At 41.1% G+C, this 18,231-nt stretch overlaps 2 protein-coding genes across 3 annotated transcripts in view; both read left to right on the top strand.

Moving 5' to 3' along the window:
- Positions 1-11,531, top strand: part of LOC126390956 (sodium/potassium/calcium exchanger 3-like) — a 74,963-nt gene extending 63,432 nt beyond the window's left edge. The window contains exons 11-17 of the mRNA XM_050045483.1: positions 2,247-2,407; positions 2,987-3,257; positions 3,356-3,522; positions 5,206-5,320; positions 5,493-5,605; positions 5,977-6,042; positions 7,547-11,531. Coding sequence (XP_049901440.1) covers positions 2,247-2,407; positions 2,987-3,257; positions 3,356-3,522; positions 5,206-5,320; positions 5,493-5,605; positions 5,977-6,042; positions 7,547-7,699 — 1,046 coding nt within the window. The 3' untranslated portion in view covers positions 7,700-11,531. The remainder of the gene's footprint in view (positions 1-2,246; positions 2,408-2,986; positions 3,258-3,355; positions 3,523-5,205; positions 5,321-5,492; positions 5,606-5,976; positions 6,043-7,546) is intronic.
- A 2,350-nt stretch (positions 11,532-13,881) lies between these two features.
- Positions 13,882-18,231, top strand: part of LOC126390323 (ras and Rab interactor 2-like) — a 49,203-nt gene continuing 44,853 nt past the window's right edge. For both annotated transcript variants that reach the window (XM_050044575.1, XM_050044577.1), the window contains exon 1: positions 13,882-14,060. The gene's annotated coding sequence lies outside the window, so the exon portion shown is untranslated. The remainder of the gene's footprint in view (positions 14,061-18,231) is intronic.

Raw genomic sequence — 18,231 nt, 5'->3', positions numbered from 1 at the left:
GCTGGAACACCTCATCCAGGCCGACGACAGGTACCAGCCAGGCGTTGACAGGGTCCAGTGAGTGCCGAGAAATAAAGAGGCGAGGCACCGCTCCATACTCAGTCCAAGAAGCCGTGGAAGTGCTCGCCAAACAGGCCTTCAGCCTTACCAGCCGACCGCTGCATTTACCCCAGCGGCGGTGGCGCTTAAGCCGGAGAGGTGGAGCTGGGGCGCCGCAGCGGTGAGCTGGGATCCCTGATGGGAGCGGGGGCAAAGTTTTCCCATCTTGTTGTTTCATTCATCCCCAAAACAAACACATGCGCGAGCCAGGTAAGTGTCTTTACGACAATACGCGCTGGAGCTCATGGGAAATGTAGGCTCCATTCCAGCAAAACACTACCACTTTTGTCCACAGGGTCGCCAAAATCAACTCAAAATGAAAGTTCCTTGTAGGGGCTTTAAATGTCTCCCAATTTGATTATGTATACCATTGTTACACATCCCTTTTTCACATTGTAAAATTGTTTAAGAAAACATTATGGGGTACACAGTGTTTAAAAAAAGGATGATTAGGAAAGAAGGTCCGAAATTATGCTGTTTAACTGCACTTTCTGTTTTTTGTAATTGGTTGTCTGCTTGCAATTAACCCTTTAGTTAAAAAAAATTAAACAATTATTGGCCAAAAACAAGACACAAGCCGTTTTAGTTGTGGGTCCAACTGTACGCAAAGTAGTTACAGTTCACTAGACTCTTGTACGCTTTCATCAGCTTGCCGTGTAATGTCAGTAATGTTAAAAGGTCTGGAGGTCGAGGTAATTTGTAACGACGATCTTGGCCACACTGGGCACATCTAGAGATGTCCAATATTATCGGCCTACCGATATTATCGGCCGATATTGGCATTAAAATGTAATATCTGAAATTATCAGTATCGGTTTTTACTTTTTTAATGACACAACTTTTACACAGCATGCACATATTATACATCAAACTCTTCAGCTACTTCTCCTCTCACTCAAAATGTCAAAATGTGAGAGATGTGGTGTATAGTTTTTGAGATATCTTTGTTTGTTTGGCACAACTCGCAATAAATCCTGTGGCTTCTGCATTTCTGAGCCAACCTTGAACGTTTAGGTAGATGTCTATCCACGACCGGATTTTCTTTTTGTTTTTTTTCTGAGGGGGGGGAACCACGCATATATCGGTATCGGTTGATATCGGTATCGGAAATTAAGAGTTGGACAATATCGGTATATCGGATATCGGTAAAAAAGCCAATATCGAACATGGATCACATCTGAACAAAGAAATACTTACACGTATATTTCCAAACAGGTGCGCAGGAAAGGGACGGGCAGAACACTGCTTGACCTTGTTTGCCTGATGAAGGTCTAGGCACCAAAATGTTGCAGCATTAAAATCATTATTTTTGCAACTTAGACTGTGCGAGAGAGTTTTTTGTTCAAGTATAGATCACATACAACATGGTTTTTAATTTAATATAATGTCAGCTGCCTGCATGTTCATCCACTTTCCTCTGTATCCTGTTCACACAGTGTATAGATTTATCACTTGCTGCTCTCTGTCTGAAATATTGCATAGTAAGAGTCATGTGATTATAAACAACATATTCACTTGAACGCCTGCTCCTCAGCAACACCACAGCGTTCATCTGCTTATTAGCATGGTGGCTGCCACCAGCATGTTTTTGCTTACTGGACCAACGATAAGGAGACTTTACAGAGCAACGCAGCAGTCTGCCTGTCAGCCAAGCTGATAGTGGCAGGATACAGCTGGTGCAGATGGATGTATATCTACCTTTAATCCTCCTTGTGAGCAGGAGAGTTGCGTTTAATGTCCTTCACAGAACATAACTCCAGTGTTTGCATTTTTAGCATCTCTGCCCTCAAATATATTGTTCATAACTACTGTGATGCAGCCTTTAAACCTTGAAAAGACAACACTTATTTTACATTATTTAAATCTAAGATGATATCTCGTCTCATATTACGATATCAATATGTTTTGTCAAGTCTTAGTCTGGAGAGACAAGATGGAGCTTGACTTGCTGTTGGAGTCGTACAACAGCGAGGGGCTAATTCTCTTATTGTCTTTCAATCATAAGACATCGTTAGCAATATATTTCAAAATCACTTTCACATGATTTTTGACTGATGACTGATTGTGCCTTTGGTTGGATTAAGGAGTAAACACTCAGCAGTGCAGTCAGATGAACGTGTGTGTGTGTGTGTGTTGTCTCTCTCTAGCTAACTTCCACTGTAAGCCGTCTGTGCTGATGGTGGATGAGCTGCTGTCTGCGTACCCCCACCAGCTGTCTTTCTCCGAGGCCGGCATGAGGATCATGATCACCAGTCACTTCTCCCCCAGAACCCGCCTCACCATGGCCTCTCGGATGCTCATCAACGAGGTACATTTGCACGTGAACTATACGTGAACTCACATAATGTGTTGGACTCTATGTTGAGTTGTGTATATCACATGCCGCAAGCTATTAAAAATTTGGAAAAGTTATAAAAGGACAGCAAAGCTACCCTGAAGAAAAAGTTTTGTCGACTTAAGTTACTTTGAAAAAATCCCTGCCAAAGCAGAGTCTTAGCATAAATACAAACTAAATATCCCTGTCTGGGTTCAACAGAAGACGAGTGGAGTGAATGTTAATTTTCTTTTGGATATTACAGCCAACATTTTCTCTCAGGCACCTGTCTGCTGCAGACTACAGTCTGGACGTTAATCCAAACCAAACAGCCAAATTTGGGCTTTAAATAAGAGAAGAAAAAAGAACATTAACTTCTGCTTCAGACAAATATAAGAGGCTGTTTCTGATTTCTACAAATGGGACAAATGGGAGTTAACTGGGACTCCAGATTGATCTGACAAACTACCAGTCATGCTACACAACAGCAATACAAAATGTCCACATGTGTTAATGGTAGTGTTGTAGTCATAGCTTAACGTAGCTGACCGTAATTTTCTTTATCACTTCCAGAGACAAAGACTGATCAACACCACTGAGACTCGAGTCAACCGCATCACCAACGGCGACTCTGACTCCGCAGCCAGGGCTCAGGGGAGGCGGGGGTTAGAGAATGGGATGGGCGGGGCTGAGCAGGGTCTGAACGGGAGGTGCAGACTTCAGCGACTGGAGTCTGGCAACGAGACAGAGAATGAAAACGAAGATAACGAGAACAATGAGAACGACGAGGAGGGAGAGGGAGAAGATGACAGTCAGGGCCCTCTGGTGCCTTTCAAAGTTCCAGGTACAGCACAGATGACACTAACTGATCACTGTCAATGAATGCTTGTTGTAAGCTCCATCACTGAGGCCATCATCATATCTGTCATCGTCTTCCTGCAGCGGGAGCTTGCAACAAGCTGAAGTGGCTCACGATGTGGCCGCTATCCCTACTTCTGTTCTTCACCGTGCCCAACTGTGGCAAGCGGCGCTGGGAGAGATGGTTCATGGTCTCCTTCTTCACCGCCACCATCTGGATCGCTGGCCTCTCCTACATCATGGTCTGGATGGTCAGTGCAGTCGGTCTCACCCACTAACACCCTGATAACACATCCTGACAGTGACAGAATGTTAGATTTGCCACACAAAATACTGTCCTTTAAGGATTCTAGTTTTAGGAACTGTACAAAAAACAAAAAGAAAAAACAAATTAGATAGTTATAAAGGCCATAAAGGTGTTTGGCCATATGCAGAGGACAACAATCCTTTAATAATCAATCATCAAATCAGCTTGACCTAGCTCCTAATACAGGACCAATATATCAGGTTTGAGAAACAGAACAGACGTGGATCTTTATAGTTATTAGTGACTGAACATTATCTCATCAGAGTGAGCCACATCTTTCACGAGCACACAGCAGCGTCCACTCGCACTTAAAGGAACAGTTCACCCCAAAATCCATATGATTTTCCTCTTACTTATAGTGCTGTTGATATATCCAGATTGTGTTGGTGTGAGTTGCAGAGTGTTGGAGATATCGACCGTAGAGATGTCTGACTTTTCTCCAATATAATGGAACTAGATGGCACTCAGTTTCTAGAAATCTTGAGCCAGTTACTCAAGATAACCCACAGACCTTGTTGTGAGCAGTTTCATGTAGGAACTATTTTTTATCTACCGAACTACACACACCATCTGTATCACTACACAGAAGAAGGCGTGCATCTATTCTTGCACTGTCTTGTGCTCGTGACAGCGCAAGATGTTAACATAAACTGCGTCCTCCTCAGCTGAGCTGTAACATTAGCTAGTTTAGTGATGCTAGGTGAGCTAGCAGTAGATGCACGCTTCACTCTGTGTGGTGATATCGGCGGCAGGTGTAGTTCCACAGACTGAACGCGAACTCCTACTGCCTCAAGCTGCCTCTATGCCTGTACGTCACAGCCTGCAGAGCATCTCTGTCCCAAGTGCCTCACCACTGAACCTAATCTAGACGTTTGTCACCAAATTAGATTAAAAGAAACAAATCACAAAAAACAAATAAAAAACTCGTCTGAACATTTATGAGTTATGCAGTGATGCATTAATCAGAAAAGTAAACAGAATATTTTTTCTACATAAGGAAACCGTTATGACTACATTCATTGTCGTTTCCATGGACACAGTGAATAAACAATGCAGCACAGACACTGTCAAAATTAGATTTTTTTTTAACTCATTTTTGGTTCTTATTTATAAATGAGACAAATAATAAAATATAATAATATAGAAAAATAATATAATATAATTTATTCAATATGTTAAAATAAAGCCCCAGATTAACCTGAGTGCTGCGGAGGTATATGCCTGCAAATGTCCTGAACACAGAAAATAAAAATAAAATTAGAAAATACAGGCAGAGTCACTGCGGAAAAATACACCGCCGCACATCTAGTGGGTCATAAGTAATGATTGAGAGGGATTACTTCTGCATTATTCTGTACATTGTTTGTTAGGAAACTCTTGCATAATATACCTTTAAAGGAAAATAATAGGAGTATAAGTAGCACTGGGTAGTTTGCTTCCCCTTTAGGCAGATATGTTTGACAGTGGATTGTTGCAGTGTGGACTGGCACTGTGTAAATGCAAGTTTTCCAAGGGCTTGTAAGTTGTACTCAGACGCCAAATATGGACTGAGAAATTCTAAGTCTGGAAATTTGAGTCTAGAAAAGTGTTTGAAATGGAAAATATTTAGGGATCTGTTTGGTTTCAGGTGACTGTGATCGGCTTCACTCTGGGCATTCCAGACGTAATCATGGGGATCACCTTCCTCGCAGCAGGCACCAGTGTCCCAGACTGCATGGCCAGTGTTATAGTCGCACGGCAAGGTAAACACACACACACAAACACACGAGCAGGAAGTATATCTGTGATGAGTGAAACAAAGCCGAAATGCTGTGAAAAGAAGGAGTGGTGTTACACAGCGGAGTACTGCTTGTCATAATTGACTCGTCTCCTGACTGTATACAGACCTTGACAGTGTTGCTCTCCTTGCCTCAGGTCTGGGAGACATGGCCATCTCCAACTCCATAGGCAGTAATGTGTTTGACATCCTGGTGGGCCTGGGCCTGCCCTGGGCGCTGCAAACACTCTGCATCGACTACGGCTCCATCGTGAGTGCTTCTCAGCTCAGCCAGAGGAGATTCTGCTGGACTTAGACCAGAATAGAACAGAGCTGTGTTTATGAAGGACGGGAACAATAGTCTGTACTGCAGCTGTACACAGATACACTCACACAGTATTTGTTGGGGCGCTGGACAGTTTATCACCAGACACTGAGAAGATACTATGTGCTAATTGGCCTGCTGATTACTTTCACATGGGAGAAAGACATTTGGAAAAGGTGTCATAAAAGTCATAAATACAGGATGTGATTGTGTATCAGGACAACCTTCTTCCTTCTTCTACACAGCCACATTTTTAAGAACCCTGACAGTTTAACCCACATGAAAAAACACTGTAATTTCTGTGTTTGTCTCCTCAGATCCATCTTAACAGCAGAGGACTCATATTCTCTGTTGGACTCCTGCTAGCCTCAGTGTTTGTCACAGTAAGTACAAGAGTTTTACAGTTAACTAAATTTGGGTTGTCCAAGCAATTCATGGAGCTGACGCACTTTCATCCAACATCTTTGTAGTTTTGAACAGAGTGTCTGCAACTCCGTAACAAAGCTTAAGATGTCTTAAAGTCCATTTAGTAAAGATTAGCCCTTAACAAACATTTAATAGTCTTAAATTTAAATTTGTGATGTCGTAATTGCCACAAACATTTTATTTAATATTTATTCATCCATCTTTTAATTCCTTTTTGTCCAGGCACGTCCAAAGTCCGGCCGATTTTAAACAGCCCTCGTCTTGACTTTCAAAATATACTAAATGTGGCCCACCACATAATATTGATCAATGAAGGAAGTTTACTTTGCATTTTCCCTTTGCCTCATAATGGCAGGACTGTCATACAGTTTATAGACATGCATCAAGTAGAAACTATGCAGGTGGAGGTAATGTGTTTTCATGATCAGATAGTAAACAAGCAAACGGGACGGTTACATTTTAAAAAGTCATTGGACTATTCAATTATTTATTTATTTAATGTTTATTTGTATAGGGACAAGTATGTAGCATACATACATGCCACACATCACAGCATTTAGGCCTTAGCTGGGCATTAAGATACAAAAGACAACAACACAAGTAACGGTGCAAACTACAAACAACAATAAAAATACAGACAAAACAATACAAGACACAAACTGCAATACATAATTAGCATCATAGAATAGGAAGCACCACATTAATAATGAATGCGTAACTGATTCCTTTAAAAAAAAACTGTTTCAGTTTGAGTTTAAAGTGATTGAGAGTTTCACATGGCTTACAGTGCTGGGTCTTCCCAGGTGGTCTTCCATCCAAGTACCGACCCAGCCTGACACTACTTAGCGTCTGAGATCGGATGAGATGGGGTGTATTCAGGGTGGTGTGGCCCCAGTAGCCCCCACTGGGACTTCTTATAAGCCTTCTGAACAATGAGCAGTCCCTGCACCGTCTCCAGTACAAGCCAAGTTCTTCATCTCAGCTGACTTTAGATATTTTACAATCTGAGGAAGGAGCAAGCCGATGGAAGAAAATTGAATCTTCGTAGAAGCAGTGAGTCACGAGCTGTTAATCCCTGTGGACAGTATGGCTGCCAGGGACGACAGGATTGTGTTTTGTGTCGCTGCAGTGAACTCTGTGTAGGAGTAAGGCTGGCATATCACAAAATGATGAGGATTTTCCTTCATCACCAGTACGATACTGACACATTTTACACAGACGATGCTTGTGCTTGTAAAAAATACAATATTTTTTACCAAATATTTGTTTAATCTGAGTATTTGGTTTGACTCAAGTCCCTTCCAGCTACAGCTTTGAGTCCAACCATAAAGATCACAGTCGAGGTCATGTGGCGGGGCATCGGCAGTCTCTCCCATTGGTCTAACCTCCATGCTCATCGCTCAGCATTTTGATTTATTGTGTGCTGTACTTAAGATTTGTTCCTCTCTCCTCTTTCTGCAGGTTCTCGGTGTCCATTTGAACAAATGGACTCTGGACTGGCGGCTGGGCTTGGCCTGCCTCATCATGTACGCCATCTTTCTATGCTTCTCCATCCTCATCGAGTTCAACGTCTTCATCTTCGTCAACCTTCCCATGTGTCCAGACATCCACTGACCTCCCTCTTTTCCTCCTTCTTTGTCTTCTTCTTCTTCCCCCGGTTAACGGAGGAGAAACCTCACCTGGCTTCCAGTTTCTCGGCGCCTGAAACCAAGTCCTACCTTTTATTTTTTCAAATAGAAAAAGTAGAGCTGTATGTAATTTATCTATGGTGCAATACACAGAAGACAGAAGACACCGCAAGTTTTTTGGGGGGGGGCCGGACAGGAGGCGCGATAAGAAAGTCCTAGCAGCAGAGATATGCTGCCAATCGTCTCATGAACTGAAAGGTTGGCTGGAGTAAACTTAACTGTATTAACACCGACGGTTAGGCTACTGTTGGTGAAGAAGCTGCTGCTACTGTAACTGACTGGCGGAAAGAGAGGAATCCTGCGCTAACAGCGATTTTTAGCTGGATTGTTTGTTACTCTTTGTACAAGTTTGGATATAAGCACACGATTAAGGTATTTTTAAGTACTTTCTCTGTATATATTTGAGGGTTATATAGGTACTAACATTAGCTGATATATGGGATTCTCTTATGCACAATTGGATCAGTCTTGCCAAGCTGAACGATCCAGCGACAGTGACGATATTGTACGTTTTACTTTAGGGATCTGGTCTGCCAGTAATACACTCAAAAACGCTTCAACATGTCTCCTATGCTCGGTACCAGCCGACACAGCATGCTGTACTAGCCACAACTCTAGCTTTGCACTGATAGAGAGAATCTAGATATTTAACACTATTCACACGTGTAGAGTCTATTCTTGTTTGTTTGTCTCTCTACAGGCATTTCTGAGTAGATCCGGGCTTTATTTTCCCCACGTAGGAAAGGGATCTGCCTGCAAGGGACATCCAGCACTGTCACTTTATTGATTAGAGATATTAGCCTATCATTGCAAAGCGTCTACAGGTACTCTAAACATAATGTAACTACTGACTTTAAAGTTCCCTCTAGACGGTAGACCTCTTGTACATATTAAATTAGTCTCTGAGTTGAGTATAACATTGTTTCTTCTTAAAGCCAAAAGTATTTTTAGAATAGGAGTAAGAGTCTTAGATTTGGATTTAAGATCCAGCTCGAGTGCACAGTGTGTGTGCGTGCGTGCGTGTGTGAGTGCATGTGACAGTCTCGAGGGGAACCAAGGACATCACTGTTACTGGGAAGACATAATCATGATTTATTTATGAATTAATTTATTCAAAGATCATGTCTAACCACCAGTTTCAGCCCTTTGGATCATGTACAGTGTATTAAATGGAACGCTCTCCGCTCTCTGACGACGGAGCTGTACAATGTACTGTACCTAATATATAATCTAAGTACTGGAAACTGACTTGATGTTGTTTATATTTAAGAATAGAACTTTATAATTTATAAGTTTTGTATAGTTTGGAAAGATAATGCAACATTTGTATATTGGTACGAACACAGAGGTTTTTGCCGATGATGCACGGCGGGGTTGAGACGGAAATGTTCTGATTTGGCGAGACGGACTGAAAATGCAATCTTTGGCCTTGTTTACACCTGGTATTAACGTGTGTGTCTCGGGTGATCTGATCGCAGGTGGAAAACTTTAAGTCTGTCTGAATGCAACTCCACATGCGCTTCGAATGGCCAGTTGTGATCAGATCTTACTTCCCCACCCTATATCCAAATAAAGGACATACATCATTCCTTTCACAAAGACCAAATGTGTCCTTGTATGGGGAGACACCCCAGGTGAACAGATAGCACCATGAAACTCCATGAAGAGTGGAAAATTACATACATTGTCATTTCCGCCATGAAATTTCCCATTTTATTACTTAAATTAGGAGAATTATTTTATGTACTAAAAGTTTTATGAAATTTAATGTTTAAATATTCAACATATTATCTAATTAAATATGTGCTTTTTGCACAGAAATCTGAACTAAAATAAAAACCTAACTGTGTATTTAGGAAGTTTTCTTTCCACTTGTGTAAAAGAAGACTTTACAGAAGCGAAATAGCCCAAAATCTAAAAAATGACCAGTGCATGAAAACTGTTTTTTCACCTGGGGTGTCTCACCATAAATTACCCAGTTGCGATGTGGATCGTCCAGTTTCCATTGTACTCTTTGGCCCAAATGGAAATCAGACTCCGTCTACAAGAATCAATTTGTCTGTTGTAGTTTCTTCTTCTTTTTCTTCTTCTTTAATTGTTGTGGGTTCTTCCAAGGATTTTAAAAAGAGGAGAAGTCACGGCCTCATATTACATCATACCAGTAGGGTACAATACATGCGCATGGAAATCTAGTCTGCACTTGATGAAAGGCTCAACAGCTGGCGATCTGTCATAGAACAAGGGGGCAGCCTTAGGAGCGGTCGGCCTTAAGTCAGAATATTTTTGTATGAAAAATAAAGATATAGGCGAGAATTATATCCTTTAATTATTGAAAAAGTTGGTAATAGAAGACCATAAACAAATGCTTACATATACAAACACTGTATTGTATATCTGCTGCCATCCAATTGAGTGTACTCAAAAGTTCTGTCAGGCCGAACGCACCCAAGGTTGCCAAAAACAGCGCACCCAAAAAACACCTGAGTTGACACTGTTACTTTATTTCTAGTGCCATCTGCTGTAACTCTCCAACGTCGCAGCTCCATTTACATAGCACATGTGTCATACGCCAATGCTCCCATGGGGTTAAAGAGTGTGCCCAGCCTTTTCCCACAAATAAATTCCTTCTTCCACCTACGCACAAGACGGCAGCTGAGTAGGCGGTCCTTCAGTGTGGCCCAGAACACATTAGCGTACACCCTGCTGAACGAATGTGGCCATACATGGCCCAGACCACCTCCGAATGTGGTCTTAGCGATCGGATCTCAAGACACATGGAGGACTCATTGGGTGCATTTACACCTGTACTTAGAGCTTTCTACTCTGATCTGATCACCCAAGACACATGTCAATACCAGGTGTAAATAAAGCCTTTGTCACTGGTCCTAACACGGGTAGAAGAAGTTGCTAACCCCCTTGTGTGTTGAGCTGGTGATGACTCATGGATGTGATAGATTCACTTTCAGATAAAGAGGAAGTGCGTACTGATGGCACACAACCCTTTGAACTTTCACAACATATTGTTTCTTAAACACAGTGCTTTAACTCTTGTGCCATCCCTTGTATTTGAGGCTTCAAAACCAACGCTCGTGGCCATCCTCCTGCTTGTCTTTGAGCCAACAAAACTCCATTTATGTCAACAGTATTGCCACTCTGTTTCAGCATGTGTTCAAACAAAATGTGGAAGATATGTATTTTATTTTTACCTTGAAGGATTCTCACTGAGGACCCTCATGTTAATAGAGTTGCTGATTAATTAAAAAGCTGTCCTCTGTAGGTGTTCCTCCTGCAGCCACAAGAGAGCGCTGTAGGGCTGTGTTAAATCTTCACAGATGGCTGTTACCTTTACACTCACTAGGAAGTGGTCTGGGTATATTTTCAGGTAGGCTACATAGAGATAAATACTGGTCGGTTTGCATGCCTCTCTCATAATTCAGATTATTTTGTGTGTAATTTTAATGCATTTCCAAGATCAAAAGGCACTGTCTTGATTATGCTGTACATATCAGAGGGTTATACTATTAGAAACACAGATGTTGGAATAACTTCTGATGAGCAGTTATATTTGAGGTATATACTGTATTTAGAATGTAGGCCTAGTTAGTTTTCAGCTAATTAATGTCGTTTTATGCTCATGTCTTTCCAATTGTTTGTAAATCCTCATTTTTGTTGATGAGGACCCCTGGGCAGAGCTCAGAGCCGGAGAGAGAGAGGAAGATGTTGGCCTTGTTCCCAGTGGTCTTCTTGCAATAAACTGATTTACATTCACAAATCACTTTCCCATGTCTTTATGAGCTGCTCGCTGAACTGATGGCTTCATCATTGACTTCCTTTTTTTTGGACAGCAAGTTATCATCACAATAAAAGGGTTTCCACAAAGTAAAGTTAGATTTAAGACCTTTTATTGTCACTTGGAATGAAATGTAAGACCACGATAACTAAATTTAAAGAAAAAAAAAAAAGAACAGACATCAGTTTCTCAGGGTTAGAGACAATTTTTCCCAGATGTTTATTGGAATGTTCAATGTGACATTTTTTATCTTGTGGCAGAGACGAGGGTTTCACAGAAATACTGATGCTTGTTGGCGAGTTTTCTTTCAGCAGTTTTGTGTTTCTCACTCTGCATGTGAAACTCCACTGCCTTGGTTCCCATCGTGCCAAGTTTGAGAAAATTCTGGCATAAAATACACAGAGCCTCATCTGTAATACTAAAATCCTACTTTCCATGTCTGGCAAGATTGATTTAAGACATTTTAACACCAGTTAAGGCTTAATTTTTAGACTGATTGATTCAATGCCTTTAAGACTTTTTAAGGATCTGCGAGAACCCTGAATAAAGTGGCACATACACTGTACTCAGCATATTTTTCATTACATTTTAGGAGAGACTGACAAAATCTTGTTATCTACACACTTCTTATTATTTGTTTCCAGTATATCCTCCTGAGACCCAAACTTTTGTTTGGTATACATTTTTAATTTCTTCTAGCTATTTGGGATCAGTAGAACCCAATAAGTATAAAAAACTTAACTTAATCTCAGTGTCCTCAAACAGGACGATAGAAAAGTCCCAATGTCCTCAAACGAGTCAATAATAAAGTCCCAATGTCCTCACACAAGTACTTCCTAATTAAAAGTGTCTTAACTCTTCACTGTTGCTAAAAGTGGTCAAATTTGTTGCCATATCAAACTACTACTAACTACATTATTAATCAGAAATGAACACATTTCAACCATAAACTGTGATTAGGTTGGCGTCCGGTATCTAGTTGTTATTATTATTATCATTATTACATTTAGAATCATTGTTTATTTAAACAACACTGTAAAAAGGACTGAGTACACAGTTGAGAGTATTCAAACTCAACAGTAACAGAAAGCCAGGGGGATACCATATGACACAATGATATTATAAGACCTACAGATGTCAAGTGTCAAATAACCTTTTTGTTGGTCGAATCAAAGAGCAGTTTTATATAATGTTCAGCATCCTGCAGGAAAACACCAATATGAGGTGTATCAATGCTAAACTTACATTTATGGCTAAAACACTTTGCCAGAATCATTACCAAGTTAATTATAAAAAGGGTTCTGTCTTCATTTTTTGGGTACTTGAGGAAACCAAACACCACATTTTCCCATACTAATGTGAAGTCTTTGAAGATATGGTCCATGATAAATCTGCAATAGTCCCTCCAGAATTTCTTGGTGTAAGAACAATGACAGAAAAGGTGTAAAACAGTTTGAGAATGTTCATCACACTTTGTTGGCGTTGATGTATTTTTTGTATTTCTACATGTAGTGATTGGCAGGGTGATATTTATACATAATTAACCTTATTCACAATTAGGAATTTATGAGCAAGCACCCAAACCTTCCACCAATTCTTTTTTTTTTTTAGGGTGCATGGTGAGAAACAATTTTTTCCTACTGTGGAGTCCGCTGCATTCAAGAAAGGTACAGAACTGGGTGTAAGTCTAATAACATTTCCAATAAGCATTACAGTGCCTGTTGGAATGGCTTAAAAAAAACTATAGCAAATTCTTGAGGGGTTACTGGAAAATTATATGTAAGATAAGAATTCCCTGTACGTGAACAATAGGCCCTCCCCATCAGATAATAGACTTATATCTATTATCAAAATCTATGTTCACTCTGGGGAGCTGTCATGTTGTCCATCTTTATAAGCCGTCTGGTTGCAATTCGCAACTTCACCACTGGATGTCACTAAAGCCTCCACACTAGACCTTTAATAATTATTAAAGATTTAACTATAATAATATTTATATATTTAATCTTAAAGTGTATTTGTGTCATATTTCTATAGTTGGCCTTTCATCAAACTTTCAAAAATACTTGTAGCTCATGTTTTTGATGTGGCAACACTGAGGCTTGTGTAAGCATCTTAATATCATGTTTTTATGAACAGTGAAAACTATATAAAGTGACTTTGGATGGGATCTATTTAATAAAATAATGTCAACATTTCATGACAAATTAAAAAGTGTGGGTATAAGTCAGCATTTGTTCCTCAGCCAATCAGGAGGAGGCGTCATATTACCGCAGCTCTCCTCCTCCGGGTCTGTCAGTCTCACCTCGGTGCTGTGATCCAAACCCGGTGTATCTGCCTCTGTCCGACATTTAAACCATGTAACCCACCGAGTCCGGGGACAGTGAGGCTTCTCGGTGTCCAAACAACTGCAACAAAGCGACGCAGTGGACACGAGTTTCCTCCATGGAGCATAACCGGACTGATACACTGATTCAGTGGTGAAGGAGACTTTAAGGTGAGTGTGTTTGTGCAGCGGTGGACTGATTCACTCTGGACATCATGTCTGGGTCTAACCAGCGGGAATGACGGGAAGTGTTTATTCACACAGACTGCAAGTTTGGTGGAAGTTTTCTGAAGGGTGTTTGTAGTGTGTGTGTTGTGCAGAGAGTTGCATACCTGCTTAGAAAAGTTCCTGCTCACTCTGTTATTGTAAAAGTGGACTGAAACTGATTTGAAAATCCACAGTGACTCTGCAGGGACTGTTCACAGCACGACAGAAGTTACATCGAGCCTGTTGCAAATTATGTATTCCACTAAACATAGGCTATCAGACCATGCTTTGATAGTCAGATACATGAGAGGGGAATGCACTGCTCCATATGTGTAAAAAGTCTGGTATGAGAAAAAGTTCATAAAACCAGTTTTGCTTTCAGTAGCTCAGTCATGGAGCTGCAGTCTCCTGCAGGCGGCTACACCTCTTATCTGTGGCATGTGTTTATTTAGTGGTGTTTGCATGGAAATTGCAGCTCCATTACTCCTGCACAAACACTGCTGATGCTGATCTTGCAGATGACTGGATCTTGTTACATTGGCAGCTCTGTAAGGTCAAGTAAAACTGTGCTACTTATTTTGCACAAATCCCTGAAATATCTACAGATAATATAAAAAGTGCCTACATGTAACCTGCATGGCTGCACACAGACTGTGTTGGATTTTATCTTGGAAATATGACTCCTCAGGCCTTATACTGCAGTTTGGCATAACTTTAAGGCCTGTACAGAAGCAAGTAGGATGGGCTGGGGGGCTAAAACTTACATTTCACTCTTAAATCGAACAAGACCCTCCCTCACATTATTAATATTTTCTTTAGACCCCCCCTTAGAAAGAAACTGTATTAGCCCCCACCCAGTACCTTAAAGGTTGCTGCTTTTCCATACACGTGTGCTGGCTTGGCTTGACTTGGTTTGACTCAGTGCGTCAGGAGAAGCACTTTTATTGTGAATTTGATGTACAGCACTGTTTGTGTCCTAATTATAAGTGCAGTTTCCATATCAAGATGCAGGCCATTCACCTACCTACTGTAGGCTGCACTAGCTTGGGCTATTAACTCTTTTCGACAGTCAAGGCTGGCTCGGCTTGGCTTGGTTTGATTTGGGCCATCAGCCTGCTGCGGCAGGGATTCGCGTCTCCATGAAAACATGGCTACCCACTTGAAGGTGTGTCTTTAACTGATGACGGCTTGTCTTCCAATGACTTTTAAAAGCAGCAGGCAGATCCACGGCTAAGGTCCCCTGTTATTTGCTGCGATTGTTTTCGCATCACACAGCGCCAGTTCACCTGACGTAGCTTACACAGTGTAAGCTACAGCAGACTATGACCATGGTGAAGACCTGTGAGTTGCACCGTGTTGGTCTTTTTAATCTATGTTGCCATGTAAAATAAAGGCCTTTTTAATTCTTGCACAAACCTACAGTGTGCCTTGGATTGTTTTTGAGTGAGACTTGCAGACAAGGATGGAATAAACACAGTACAGCTGAAGTATCCAAAGAGCACCTGTATGTGAGTTCTAAGATCCAGCAGTGCTTCTATACCTTTGTCTTCATCTTCCATGATGTTGACTGGTCTGCAGTCAGTTGCAACCCATTTAGCAAGCGCTGTAGTTAACTTCCTTGATTTATTTTCATCATCGGGTCTGTGGCAATAAACACACTCCAAAGTAGGGCTTTGCCGACTTAGGTGATGAAGTTGCCTGCTGGTCAGTCTGGTTAGCTGCACCTTTATGCTTAGCTCGTAGGTGGTGGCTCAGACTCACAGTACTTCGGGGATATTTTAATTTCATTTGACACAAGGTGCATATTACTTTTGACTTGTCAACTGAGCGTCTGGGAGTTTTTTAAAGTGAAATGAGCCTTTCAGAAGCACAGTGTTGGCTTTATTTTCCGTCACTGTGGCAGCAGGAAGCAGGAAGCTGCTGCTGTGGGTTGACTATGAGTAAGGGTGTGTCAAAGAACAAAATAAGAGCGTGCAATTAGCACAATTAAAAAGAAATTACGCTTTATATTTCAGCCGTAATGGCATCGTGATTAACACATTAAGGCTGACAGCCCTAATAAACAGTTTTTACTGTCACTGAATGATTGAATGAATTGGGCACAGACAGTCGCACAGTGGGTGCTGATGGACTTAAAATATTTTGGCTTGATCCCTGGATATATAAATCTGCAGAAAATAGATACATAAATAAAATATCATCCCCAGCTCTCCCAAAAAGTCAGACTACCCTCCTTCAACAGAAAGAAAAGGTCAAACCTTCATTTGTTTTGCCCTCTGTTAGCTTTAATACAGTCACTTACTCATTTATTTTACACATGTTATTCCACGAGTAGCGCCCAGAGTAATCAGGTGGATGAAACTATGTAGTGGCAACATGTTGCAGCATCTCCCCCCTTTCGCTGCTCTCAGAGAGGGGATCTGTTTTTCCTTCGGAAATATGTAAGACCCGTCTGAACCTGACCGAGCACAACTCATCTGTGGCTCAGTTCTCGTGCTGCCCTCTCTGTTTTTCTCCAAATGAGCAGTGAGCTGATGTTTATCGATGTAATAAAGGGGCCAATTTCCTCATTTAAGCTGCTTTGGAATTTGTCAGAGATTAGCTTCGATGCAAAACCATGGGGTTTTGGCACAAGCGCTCTAGTTACATGCTGCTCAGCAGAAAGGTATTTTCATGAAAAATAACTTGTCAGTATCAGGTTCTGGAACGAAGAGTGTTTTCGTCCACACTGACCTTAAAAGACAGTCGCTGTAGCCATCTGCTGTCTTTCAGGTGCTTTTGTTGTCATTGTCCTAGAGAGATGTTTTAGATATTTCTGTTTCATATTTTGATTTAAAGTAAACTCTGCTTAAACCTCTTTGTTCTGCAAGTTCAAGGCACGGCTGAGAACTTCGCAGCTTTCTAAAAAGTGATGTCATGTTGGCTGGACAAGGAAGCAGCCACTCCAGTTGCCGGTGTGAGAGTAAACTGTCCCTGTGGGGGATATTAACACTGAATGCTTTCACAGGAGCAACACTGATGTCTGCTGTAATCCTCCTGCAGCAGGGCATGAAATCAAACACTGTTCAGCTGCAGAAACCTCAGACAGAGCTCTGTTTTTTTCTACTTCTGCTGACTGAGATGAATATCTGCTGTATGCATGAATTCAGACTATGTTGATGAGCTATTTATCTGTTTAAAAACTTAATTATATTATACTTGGAAAATATGGCTTCTGTCATCCTTGCAACATATCAGAATTTAAGGTGGGGGTTAGCTGCAGGCAGGGTCAGAGGGCCCATCGGTGTCAGTGCACCACAAGTACCATGTATGTGTAATATAAACCGAAATAATAAAGTTATTTGAACCAGACTTTAAAGCTAAACAGGGCTGTTCTAAGGGTATTTCCATAACCCTCAGAGACTTGTCTGTGAAAAAATACTTCATCCACTGCACGGTAAAAACTCATTTTCCAAGTTGCATTTCTATTTTCTGATCCAAACAAAGATGGCAATCAGAGACATAAACCCTGCGTTTTATCAGTTGCTGTTTATTTGGCTTAATTGATGTTATATCTTTATACAAAGTGCCTTGATTATGTTATGACCCACGAAATGAGCAAGAAGATACAGTCAGCGGCAGTCCTGGATGTTTTGGTGCCAGAGGCAAACTCTGAATCAGTGACTCACCATATTTTCCTTTTTTTTGGGATAAATTGGTCTACTCAGAGATGACAGTAATTTGCATGTGACTTGTACTATGCATGTTTAAGGGCTTTTAAAAAAACTTCTAAAAACTTTTAGTAGCACTGTAGTTGACCAGACCTTAAGAGATTTTAGCAATCTCAGAAGTTCAGTAGACGTAGGTTGTAGCAGCAATCACGCAGTGAGATGGTCATTCCAAATTTCTGACACTGTCAGAATGTTATCTCAGGCTGTCTTTGATCGCAAGATCGTGATAACGGCCATCCTTCAACCTCTCATTGTGTGAAGTAGGACCATTGTTTCAGAGCCATGACCAAAGATTTCACCACATTTCTTTCACGATGATCATCTTTTGTCTGGGACAGGTACTTCATGAACTGTAGTACAAAAGCCGCTGGCAAAGCAGCAACAAGTCACTAAAGAACACCAAAGTTCGGTGGTACAAAGCTGCT

This window comes from Epinephelus moara, chromosome 5 (assembly GCF_006386435.1).
Source record: "Epinephelus moara isolate mb chromosome 5, YSFRI_EMoa_1.0, whole genome shotgun sequence".
Classification (NCBI taxonomy): Eukaryota; Metazoa; Chordata; class Actinopteri; order Perciformes; family Serranidae; genus Epinephelus; species Epinephelus moara.
This window is presented reverse-complemented; position numbering and strand designations above follow the sequence as displayed.